The following is a 13,164-nucleotide window of genomic DNA, read 5'->3' on the forward strand; positions in this document are numbered from 1 at the left end:
TAAAGTACTTACACAGAAAACAATAGTGAGTTTGGTAGAATTTACTGAGAGTGAACTTTAATTTAAAATATCAGATTCAGTGTAGATGTAAAACAAACAAACAAAACAACAACAACAACAACAACAACAAAAAAAAAAAACAAACGAAAAAGAGTATGGGCATATCTACTAGAAACTAGAAATCAAGTGGAGGGAAGAAGAAATATCAAGCAGGGCCAGTGGCGCAATGGATAACGCGTCTGACTACGGATCAGAAGATTCTAGGTTCGACTCCTGGCTGGCTCGGCAGCTCATTTTGCCCAGAAATGCAGTCATGGAAGCCCCATCTGTGGAGACACTCAAGGTCAGGTTGGAGCAGACTGAGTAACCTAATACAGCTGTAGGTGTCCATGTTCCCACTGCAGTGGAGTTGGACTACATGACCCTTGAGCGTCTCGTTCAACTCAAACGGTTCTATGATCGTAAGAAACATCCCTCTTAAAGAAGCAACCTGTATACAGCTAAAAGGTATCAGGAAGGACTTACTACCGCTAATGAAATATAGTTAAGCTTAGTAGAAAGTCTTGATAAAACTTTTTCCATTTGGATAATACATAGATTTCCAATAAAATTAAAGTCAAGATACAGAGTCAAGATGGGAACTATGGAGGAAGGAAAAAGAGTCAGTTCTCTATTAATCATGAGTGTACTCAATTACAGATTAATCATATACCATAGTCAGCTTGGTTCCATTTGAAATCAAATCAGTTTTATATATTTAAAAATACATAGAGTACTGTATGTATATTACCTAAGAGAATACATCACTAAATCCTAAATCATAAGTGAAATAATATTTAGACTAGACAAGCTTTAGAGATCTCAATATGGAGGAGAAGCAAAAAGCTAAACAGCTGCGTGGAAAATTGGATTGACATATTTCCATATGACCACAATGTCAAGACATTCACTGTAATAACTTAGACCTGATCCTTCATCTAAGACAGCCTTTAGATCAAGTAAAAAGCCACAATCTGAAGAAAACTGCTTATCGTACTTCTGGGGGCCTGAAGTAGAATTCAAAAGCAAAAGAAAAGAAATACTACGGAAAATACTGCTCATTAATTCTATTAATTCTAGACGAGACAACTTGAAAGGATACTTCCTAAATTCTCGAGGATAGCCAGTTTCCCCTGCTTTGTAGACGTAAGAAGTTTATAATCAAAATACAGGCTCCTTGCTGCTCATTAATTATCAATTTAGATATTTAGCTGATATCGGTTTGGGAAGGTAAGCATCGTGGGTACGCAGCTTACCTTTGGAATTATTTATACAAATAAAATTACTAGATAGACTTCTACTACAACACAAATAGGACTTGATGCAATGTATAGCTTATAATTCCCTGTGTGTTTTGATTTATTGACTAACCTCTAGAAGATACAACTCCAGAGTTATGCAGCTACTATAAACAAAATGCTAGAGAAGCTTAAAACATAATGAAAAGGGGTTGCTAAATGAAATTAGACTCCAGTCACCAGTAACTAGAGCCATTCTAGTTAATTAGTTGGTGGTCTCTGGTAAACGAATCCTCGACTTTAAAGGAGTCATTTAGTCGTTGGCTTTTTTTCACTTCTGAAAAATCTACTAAAAGATGACTGACTTTCAAGAAAAGACGTAAAGGTCTCTGCTTGAGGTGCGGCAATCAATCTTCTCTTGCAAACACAGATAGCCTTTGTACCCATGTAGGTAATAATGTAGCATAGATGTAGCACTGATGCTTTTGTAACACATTATCATCTTGAAATATTTCCTGGTCCTTCCAGTTAATATGTAATGAGATGAAAAAATAAAACTCCATTGCACTGCAGCAGATCCATTAGTATAGGTTTCTAAACTGCTTTGCAAACAGTGATTTATCATTTATATAACAAACCCATGAGGGAAAAAACGTATGCACTTCAGGTCATTTAATCTAAAAACCTGTTCAACCTACTGCAAAGCTTCTCAAATGAAAAGGTTAATTTAAGCAGTAAACTAGAAAAGAAAAGCAAAAGAGCATCTCTAATCTGTCTGAAGCTATATATGAATGTGGAATATTAAAAATCATTTAGCAGCAGCATTAACTCAGAATTACACTGATTAAGATGGCAGTACACAGCAGTATGATATAACTTTAATTTCTGTGAACTTCAGTTTTCATACAGTATTAACAGTAGTCCTTCTACACAGGTCACAGACTCGCAGAATGGAAGGGGCTGTAAGGGATCTCTAGAGACCATCTTCTAGTCCAACCCACTAGCACATGGAATCCCTTCTGCACAAATTCTGTACCTCAACCGTGCCTTATGAAAAGGCACTTCTTTATTTTAAAACATCTGTCTAGTTACCCAATTTGATACCCAGTAGAAAATCATTAATATTTATTTTGAATTCATCTTTCTCATTCCATCCATTAATTTTTGTACTCCTCCTTTCACTTACAAGCTACAAGCTGAAGTTCCTTTCTATTCAATCCCACCCTGCATCACCAAGATGTACTTTTTCCATGTTCCCTTTGAGAACAATTGACCACAACTGTATTCAACATCCAAGATCTGAAGGCATGATGGACTTGCCCTGGCACAGTGATGTTTTCTGCTTTTCTCTCTGGTCTTTTGCCAGTCACTTCTAATAATCTAGTTATCTTTCCGATTATGGATGAGCATTAAGTCACCATTCTCATAGAAAAAACTATGCTAAAAAACAGAATAGTTACAAGTAGTTTAGAACCTGACATTATGTATGCATAATTGGAATGACTTTCCTTATACACATTGACATTTATCAGTATTGAATTGCATGTCATTATGTTATCCTTCCACTCAGTATCTTGAAAACCTTTGCAACTCTTCTGTCAGTTTTAGTTTTCACTCCTGCAAATAATGAAGCAATATCAGGCAGCTCTCTCACCTCACAACTCATGCCCTTCTCTTTATTGCTTATAAATAGCACATGCTGTAACATACCTAAATTTTTAAAAGTAATCTGTATTCTTTACTTCATCATAAGATAAGAGGGAAGGTTTACTGGTGGATTTTAAGAGTCTTTGGTGCATAAGTGTTAAAAGCTTTTTGGAAATCCAAGTTTAGCATCCAAAATCAGAACATCTCCTTAATGTAGATTCCTGCAAGAAAAACTCCACAAGCAAGGCCTGAGCACCCAGTAGTTTTTTATTATTGATATTCCACATCACAACATCATGTAATGCACTGGGAGTTAAAGAGTTAATGCTTCAGTATTCAATATTCAGTATTGTATTGTCAGTATTTCTGGGTACCTGGTTCTCAGAAGAAAAACCACATCTCCCAGAAGACTTCATTGTTCCGTTGTCATTTTCTGAGCAGTTTTATCTTTCTCTGTGAATGGAAGTTATGAGGCTGCAACTTATTGGTCATCTCTGTCATGTGTGTTGCCTAACCTTGCCTTCAGCATTATAGTAAGGCCTTTGGTTTTGGACATTCTTCTTTATTTGATTTATTAGCTTTGATTCCAATTAAATTGTACTGTATTGCTATCTTGCATTTCAGTATCATATTTAGTACATTACTTTTCTCCCTTAGCTTGTTGCAGCTATTTTGCTTTCAGGCAATCTTTTCCCTGTCCCTCTTCCCCTGTCTTGGGGCATGGGTCCATGGGTCCTCCCTACCCCATTTAGTCAGCGAATCAGGCTGAATTGGCCTCAGATCACTGACAGATCTGTAGGAAGCAACGTACAATTTTAACAGAAATTCTTCTGCAAAGTCTCCATATTTCTTTATTTCTGAAAAGAGAAAGAGTGAAGCCACAGTTTCATAAGTGTTTTAAGTTTTCATAAGTATTGTAAGTTTCCATTAAGTATTCAACCACTCCTGTGAGAAGGCTTGCAAGAGACAACGGTGACTGCAGTCTTTTTGTCTCCACTGTTCAGGCTATGTTAGACACACGTGACTTGCATGCCAAATGAATGTTCTTACTTTGTTAGTAACAAAGAAACATCACTTCAGCTTTTACTCAGCCTCACCAAATGAAGTCCAAGCCTCACAGAAATCCGGAAAAGAGCAGTTATAACTCTGCAAGGGCCTGCAACAGAAGGATCCAATGCTAGCACCATTTATGGAAAGTACCCTATGACAGAGTATTGCACATCCAACAAGGTATACTGCACATTCACACAATGTATACACGCAATCACTGTGTGTTAATGAACAAGCATACCATCAGTCTTAACTGTTATCACTTGCAGCTTAGGGTATGCTTAGATATGGAGCTTAACCCTCTTCTCAAGGCCACTTGCGTCAATACAGCCAACATTACCAGCCTAAAAAAAGTCTCTAATGTGCAAACAATTAGAGATCTTCAGATCAGTGTTTACAGACAAAGCATTGAGTTCTGGTGTAACATTGGGTGGACTGAAAGGGCAAGCAGGTTTAAAGCCTGGTCCAGCAGTACTCCTGAACCATGCCGTTCTCCAGTGAAAATCAGATCCAGGAATTAATTTACAAGAAGAAAACTATGTTATCCATTCCATGAAGCTACCCTACCCAAGCTAGCAACAAATTAAATACATTATCTTCACAGAGTTTTCTAGAGGTCAGTTATCCTTTCCAGTACGCATGTTTAGTTTACAACTACTGGCCAACATCTTCTCCTAATCCACACTTCAAGTTAAACGCAGCAAAGCAAAGACTATCAACTTCCAAAACCTTTGTTCCAGTCACATGTAAGACCCACAACAACTAACATCATCTTGACATTTATTCTCATTAAAATTCCACATACAAAGTTGCTGCTGAGATTGACCATGGGATTAGGATCATGCTGCCTTCAGACTTCTCTAAGCACCTGCTGGAGGGCACAGCATGATTCTCAATGTTTTTTTTTATATTCCCAGAAATCTCTCAGACTGTAATAAAAACAATCTAATGAATGTTAGAATGAACTGGGGAGAAGGATGACATTTCTGCAATTTTATTATTTTGAAAAGTCTTCAGAAATCCAGAACATTTATTGAGATCTTTTTTTTTCCCTTTTTTTTTTTTTAACTTCAGGGAAGAGACGGCTCTGACTGATTGACTCAATACGTCAATTAGTACAGAACTGGTTTCACACACAAGAAAAAGCCTCATGTTATGTGGATTAGCTTAACGGACAGAAAGCCACATGGGGTGTACATTTTTAATCTACTTCAAAAGGGAAAGTGATTGATGAAATGCTGTATAATATGTCCATACAGTTATGCCCTACACTGACAAAATTAAGGTGTCAGTAGTTAGATGAGAACAGCTTGCGGATGAAGAACAACACATTGATGCTGAATCAAGAAAAGACTAAGACGAGCAGAAAAAAGCACTTGCTGAAGTTTCAATCCCTCGTGTTGTCATCTTTGGTGAAAATAATAACTCTTATATTGTCAGTCAGCAGATTTCCATGTCACACTGCTTTTCCCTTGACTTCTCATCAAGCAAATCATCAGGCTTATGGTACTTTTATTTAGGCTCAGTTTTTAAAAATAGGTTCTAAAACCTTCAGGAGGAGAATCACTGCTGACAACTTTTGTCTAAACTACAGGATAACTTTTGTGATTCAGGTAAGAGATTATCTGTGCGGTATATAGAGCATTCTTGTGAGCTAGTTAAGAGTATTGAAAGGACTCCCACAGAAACCAGCTGGCTGCTGTCATGAACCTCATCACTGTTCAAAGAGAGCTGAATTACCACAGGTCTTTTTTGGGGGGGGGAAAGAAAAATATAAGTGATAAGGTTGGCATAGAATTCTTCCAGTTAACTACACCTGAACAGTTACTCAAGTTTTAAAATAGGTATTTATAACATTTACTATGCTCACTTTTAAATAGCTTTCTGCTTTACATACAGGGAAGAAACACTTGGACTTGTGTTGGTTTACAAAATCACTGTTCGCGTTCCACTCCAGTCTACAGAGATTATTTGTTTAAACCTCCATCAGAACATTTGAGTACAGAGTTTTGTAGAAAACGTGCTGAGTCACTCTTAGTGTTTGCCTCTGCATTTTGTCAAAAATGCACACAATTAAATACAAAACCACTGCTGGACACTTTACCTCATTTTCCCTTGACTTTACCATACTTAGCAATATATAATTATCAGTCACCACAGAAATGAGTGTTCTCACAAACTTTCTTGAGATTGATGTTATTTATGAATTTGATAATAAAATCAATTACTCAATCTTTGGTCAAGACACAAATAAAAAGACAAATCAAACATGAAGTAAAACCTAGAATAGGCACTTTTTCTCTTCCTTGTATTGGGAAAGAACCTGAAATGCTACTCTTAAACTCTTCTTAATTTACACAACTTTGCAGATAATTAAAACCAGATCTGAATTGAAAACTTATTGGTTTTGCTTGTTTAAAATAGCTTCACTTTTTATTCAATTCCCTAAATTTAGGAAAAAATGCATTTCATTTCTATTGGAAAGTTTAAAGAACTGTCACAGAATGAAAAAAATACATCCTCTCAGTAAGGTGATGGCTTCCCCCCTGCCTCACTCATAAAACACCGCATGTAACCAACTTTTATCTAAATGAGCAATCTAGGCTTCAGAGATCAGCCTAAAAAACACGTTTCTCTCCGGTAAGAGAATATCCTATTAACTGCTGTTACACTTAAAATATTGATCTGGAACCTTGAACATGTCTTGCTTCAACTTTTTTAAAAGGCACTAAGTTCCGCTGGGTGTTGGCATTTATATTCATAGATTCCAGTCATGCTCAGCGAGCAGCAATTAGAAGACATCCCTTGAGTAACAGCATTTCTAAAAATATTCTGTATGCATCACAGAAGATGAAGCACTTCTTTCCTCTAAAGTAATGTAAGCTGTACATTCAAGTATAATTAGCACACTAGACTTCGTAAATAGTATTAAACTAATTACAGTTTGCACCACTAGTGGCAGATGTGGTTAGAGATTATTAATTACAGCGGACAATTTTGAATTTAACATCCCAAATTGAAAGCATTTTTTCCACTTTATTTTGTGTCTGAATGGCTATTTGCTCAGTGTCAGGAGGGCTCTTAAGCCAGGAGGATTTACAAAAATGAACAAAGTAACAGCTTTTATTTTCTCAAATGGAGAAAAAAAGTTGTTCATAGACAAGGATGCGGTTATTTAAAAATAAATAAATTTCAATACAGACTTATTCTGAATCAGGAATGTGCTACATCACTGGACAGACAGGCTGTTTCATCTATCACTAGACCAGGGGTTACTTAAAAGCAAGCAGGACAGTTATTCCCTAGCTTCAGTATAACTTTGTGTTGAATGTTATCATGGGAGTAGGGGAGGTAAGGTTATAAAAAGTTGTCTCCTTGATGCTGTTCTTCTAGGAATAAAAGAAATAAATAAAACCAATAAAGTTTCAATAGGAGCTAATAGAATATGCTGACAAAAGGTAGTGCAGTTTTAGTAAATGCTGATAGACTTCTATTTAAACAATGGTGCATATTTCCATCAATACAAGTCATGCTGATAACCCACAGAAGTTTCTACGGTCAACCATTCTACTCTAGCACAACCCCTAAGATTGCTCATTCTTAACTAGCACAACTTGCTAAAACAAAGCTCATCCTGACTTCAGTGCTATATTCAGTATGCCCTTAACCTAATTTCTGTACAGACATACAAATTTCAAATTGAACTAAATGTCCATCCCAGTTATACCTTCAGTGAGAACTGTCATGGTTTTATGATTTTTGGTTACTGGTATTCCACATCATAACATCATGTTAAAGTGGGAGTTAAAGTGTTAATGCTCCAGTTCCAGGTACTTGCCCAGAAGAGAATAAGAACTACATTCCCCAGAGGGCTTTACGGTCAGAGAGGAGATAGAACACCTGGCAAGGTCACCTGATGGGGTTTTCTCTTTGTTGCTCTTCTCCTTCACCCCTCCTCGCTGCTGTCCGTCCCGACTGCGCACATCACTTCAGTATTACTGTAAGGCCTACAGCTTTCAGATGCTCTCTCACTATATTTGATTTATTAGCTTCAATTCTTCTAATTATATTATAGTGTGTTATCTTGCATTCCGATACCATATTTAGTAATTTAGTTTGTTTCTCCCCATATCACTGCTGCTGTTTTTCATTATTTTGGGGTCCCCTGTTTTTGCAAAGTCCCTCCACCTCACCAGTCACAGAACTGGGCCAAACCAGCCCATCAACCATTGACAAGAACTTATGAGCAAATGGAATAAGTTACAAGGATTTGTCAGTCAGTCAAGTCTTTAGACTTCCCATTTTGCTGACAATTATTTCCCAACACGATTCTGATTCTAGTCAGCCTATCTCAAAGCTCAAATTAATTAATGAATTAATTCAAAAATTGGGAACAAAACATATTCTTAGTGTTACGCAAGGCTTAAAGTACACGGATTTGGTAATTACAATACAATTTTCAGTAAGAAAACAATAAAGTTTAAAGACATAAGAAAGCACACACTACAATGATAACTCATGTAGTTGCTACAAACTGTTACTCTTGCTGATTTCAGCAGCAACAGAATTCATGAAGTGGAGTCATCAACCCTCAAAGCTGGTCTTTCCAGCTTTCTTTTATCTTGAAAGCATAATGGCAAAGTGGGAAAAATTCAACTAATGTGTAACAACACACGTGCTTATAAAATCAGGTATGATATTTATTTGAAAATATTTTTAAGAAGTGTTCTTTCTGAATCTTAAGCAAATATCCTCCTCATTCTCTCTGCAATTCCTAAATACAGTAAACCAAGTCTGAATGTCTTACATTTTGTGAAAATAAATTTCTTTCTACAATTTTTTGTTGCCAAATAGAAACACAATACAATTCAAGTATATAATATATAATAATATAATAATTATTATATAATAATTTAATATATATTATTATATACTTGAATATATTATCAAGTATATAATAAGTTATAATTCAAACAACTTCTATTTCTTTTATCACTGGGATTTGGCCAATTACCCTGCAACTACTTTATCTGTTGCCAGACTTACAGTCAAGTGATGGACTGTCAACAAGGCAGGATGCAGTGTTATTGCTTCAAATGTTGATAAAGTATTCTTAATCAGTTCTTCTGATGCAGCTGGACCTATTAGTAAAAAACATTACATTTCTTTAAAAAATGCAACATCTACACAATGCCTACATATAAAAGGGTATGGGTTAACTTACCTATTGCTCCATCCAAATTTGTTTCTCCTGACTCTATCGATCTGATAAAATTCTACAGAAAAAAAGCATTTATTTCAGAACATGACAAAAACAAAAATTAAGAGGCATAATCACTGAATAACTGCAAAATGAAACTGAGTAAATACAAAATACTGATGCATCTGCTGTTCTCTTAATAATTTAGATATGAAAGACAAAGAGTTCATAATCTGGCAATTATAAAATAGTTTTTCAAGTCTTTAATGCTGCTGGACAGCTAAACATAGAGTACAGTAAGGATCATTACTTTGACTCATGTAAGGAATGACAGCATTTTCAGCCAAATAGGCAGTAATTAAATGTCTTACTTTATTGTTAACAGAAAACTGTACTTTCTAAAAAGCCTTAGAACTACCTTCAATATGGCTATGCTAAAATAACTCACTAAAAAGACCAAAGATTCTCCTAGAAAATGCAATTTTCTGTTATTTGTACATCTTTTTGATCTCTATGGCTGCTATGCCTACTACAGATAGACTTGTACACATGAGTACATATAAAAAGGCAAACCCTTCACCCTTCTACTAAGTATCACCTAAATAACTCATCATTGAGGAACAGGAACAATGAAGTATTAATAATCTTAGAAAAGTAAATATTGTACAAGTACACCCGCTATTCCTTTGCCTTTTAATCTTGATTTCATTCTCTATCTTCTACTTTTTTGCATAGCTGCCTATTTAACAGGAGATGCAAAAGACACGATAATGACTCTTGCTAGAGAAAGAAAAAGTATCAGCCAAATTTATCCTATGTTCTTAGTTATTTACACAGTATTTAATATACAGTGAATGCATTATGTGGATACATGGCAACACAATGGATAACACTTTTCCAATTTTCTATGTGCAAATATTCCTGTGTATGTTTATGCGATGTAAAACATTAAGAAAATGATTGTTCTGAAGCACTTATTTCATACTGCACTATCAATTAATACTTTTTTTTTTTTTTTTTTTTTTTTTTTTTTTTTTTTTTTTTGTTACATATTAGAACAGCAGAAATGCCTATATGGGATACTTTTCCTCTCTATGTAACAGACATCTAAAGGATTCTTCTCTGATTAGAAAGTCTGATAGAAGTTAACTGTATATTTCATAATATAGAAGGAAGTCATAAGAAGTCATAAAAACAATTGCTTCTATAAAGCAGCAGGTGTTTTATCTTCCTAATCATTTAAATAAAAGTATCAGTTAAAATCTAATTAAGTTGTTCTGGAAGAGAGCAAATCATACTGTTTGCTCATTTAAGACCACTTCACTTACGACCATAGCGTCAAGACCAATTCGAAAAAATCAACACATTTGGTGCATAAATTGTTTTAGCTACTTTTGCTTATTTCCTTAATATCCTACTACAAAATTAAGACCAAGAAGAAGGTACATTTATATATTATTTGGGTGTTTTTTGAGCAATGGAGGGGAACTTTGGGTATTCTATGACAAGCACGGCTCCCCTATGCATTCCACTGGGAGTCTAATATTAGCTGTGCCTTTGGGGCAGAGCAACTCTTTTCCATGTCTATTTACAGCTGAAAACATGAAAGGACTGTCCCAACTCCTTCTCAATTTCTTTTCATGGGAGCACTGAGAATTACAGTGATGATAGAAATAACTTCAAAGTAGTAAGAAAAAAGATATTTCTCAATGAACAACAGTTGCAGGAAAATCAATACTTTTTTTTCTTTCCAAATGCCAAGTACACATCTTTCCACTCCTAATTGTTTCTCACTGTAATGAGTAAGATTTCTGAATAGATTAGAAAAAAAAACAAAAAACAAAAAACACCTTGAAGGACCAGTTTGCTCAAGACTCAGAGGCCTCAAATAAAGCACAGTACTACTAGCTGGTACTACCAGCTGAAGATTGAATGTCCTTTTATGGATGTCAGTGGGAATGCTGGTAAGCAGAGTTCCAGAGTAGACTGCTTCCTGGTAGAATTGGTAGTTACTCTTTCAGAATTAATTACACAGTCACATCAAATAGACTCTGATTTCATATATGTTTTTCAGTTTTATTACTTCCCCACAATTTTTATGCATAAATTGAAATAGTAACTTTAAGTTCCTGAATTGCCTAGTTTGATGGAGACAGAACACAGGAAACAGTCAGTCAAGTAATTTTCTTCTCCTTGATCTGCAAGAAGAGCTGCAGTAACACAATTAGCCTAATTTCCTTAGTCAGTAGTTCAAGTAATTCGAAGAAATGTCAAAAGAAAACTTATGTTGTGCTTGGTCTACTGTACCTGTACCGCTGACAAAGGGATTTCACCTTCTAAAAGGCTGATCCAAAATCATTAATAAATCTACTTGCTATTTACAAGCTCTTCATAGAGATAAAAAGATTTTCTAATTCAGTTTCTACATTTTTGCACTTTATTCTAATGCAAAAGCTTCTCACTGACCACAGGTCCTAGCCTAATTTTCTTGGGAACAAAGTCAAAAGAGAAAGAGAAGTGAATATGAACAGTAAAATTTTACTTAGTTGTTTGTGGTGAAGCATTTCTTCAGCATGCAATTGTGGAAGTCAGTATATAGCTGTCTTTTAAAAACGTATGTACTTAAAAGTATTTTATTTATTAACTCTGATAGGCAACTTTAGAAGTCAGCTTTTTCGTCACTCAGCAGAAACAACTGCTTTATACACAAAAAACACATTACAATTGTACTACTTCAATTAACTGAAGTTCTAACTGTCCCATAAGATAGTACGTTTTCCATCACTAACGTCATAAATATAGTTTATAGATGTTACAAGACTAATTTCTTGTAATACTCAGCTTTTCATCAACAAAATATAGAGAAAAAGTACAGGCAACCTTAATTTATGTCTCATTCCTAATCAGTTTCAGCAAAATTTCTAGAAATAATATTGTGTGCAATTCAGAGGTAAATCTACTGGAAAAAAAAAAAAAAAAAAAAAAAAAAAAAAGCACACAGGAAATTTTCAGTGTATCAGAGATACAGTAGTATCTTTCTATTTGAGCACCAGGTAGCATATTTTCCCTTCAATTCAATACATTACTAAAGAAAACACTTTCTGATGATATATGTAGCTTTCAACAGAAGAGAACAGAAGACAGTTGAACAGAACAGTTCAGTTAGAAGGGACCTATAAAGACCACTGAGTCCAACTGCCTGACCACTTTAGGGCTAACCAAAATCTAGGAGCATGTTAAGGAGGGCACTGTCCAGCAATGAACCTGTCATGAGCACTGACAGGCATGGTGCAACAGCCACCTCTGCAAGGAGCCTGCTTCAACGCCTGACCACTCCCATGGGACATAAATGTTTATAATGTCCAGTCTGAGCCTCCTTTGATGCAGATCTGTGCCATTTTGGCACATCCTGCTACTGGTTCTCAGGAGCAAAGCCAGCACATCTGTCTGCATCCCCTCCTCATGGAGCTGCAGAGAGCACTAAGGCTGCCTCTCTGTGCAACACCAGTGCCATCAGCCCCTCCCTCCTCAAAGGATACACCTTCCAGCTCTGTCACTCTCCTCTGGATTTTTTCAAGTTCTTTAACATCTTTCTTATGTTGTGGAGCTCAGAACAAAGGATGCAAGATGAGACTGCATCAGTGCTAAATACAGTGGGAGTTTCAACTGTTTTTACCAACTGGCTGTGCTGAGTTTAATGCACCCCAAAATGGTGTTTGCACTCTTGGCTGCCAAGGCATACTGCTAGTTCATGTTGAACCTGCTGTCACTATTACTATTCCACAGTCTATACTTGTGTCTGGCATTGCTCTGTCGCAGATGGAGAACCCAGAAATTAACTTAATATCACGCCACTGAAGATTGCTCAAAATCAAAACTAAACAAATGGATTCAGAATGAAGATGCCTCTCTAATGTATAAAGTTAATGTAACTTCTTTGCACTGAAATCCCAACATTTTATGTATATGCATACTTTGCAAACCCCATTT

At 35.8% G+C, this 13,164-nt stretch overlaps 1 protein-coding gene and 1 non-coding gene across 6 annotated transcripts in view; one reads left to right on the top strand and one right to left on the bottom strand.

Annotated features, from left to right (window-relative positions):
- The window catches only part of ULK4 (unc-51 like kinase 4), a 202,287-nt gene that overhangs the window by 131,011 nt on the left and 58,112 nt on the right, over positions 1-13,164 (bottom strand). For all 5 annotated transcript variants that reach the window (XR_011902735.1, XM_072327360.1, XM_072327362.1 and 2 more), the window contains 2 exons: positions 9,199-9,250; positions 9,021-9,115 (listed from right to left, as the gene is read on the bottom strand). Coding sequence is in view for 4 of the 5 variants with exons in the window: in XM_072327360.1 (XP_072183461.1) it covers positions 9,021-9,115; positions 9,199-9,250 (147 nt within the window). In the remaining variant the exon portion in view is untranslated. The remainder of the gene's footprint in view (positions 1-9,020; positions 9,116-9,198; positions 9,251-13,164) is intronic.
- On the top strand, positions 213-285 carry TRNAR-ACG (transfer RNA arginine (anticodon ACG)). Its single transcript has one exon. It is a non-coding gene; the product is annotated as a tRNA-Arg (tRNA).

The sequence above is a fragment of the Excalfactoria chinensis genome, chromosome 2 (assembly GCF_039878825.1).
Source record: "Excalfactoria chinensis isolate bCotChi1 chromosome 2, bCotChi1.hap2, whole genome shotgun sequence".
Taxonomy (NCBI): domain Eukaryota; kingdom Metazoa; phylum Chordata; class Aves; order Galliformes; family Phasianidae; genus Excalfactoria; species Excalfactoria chinensis.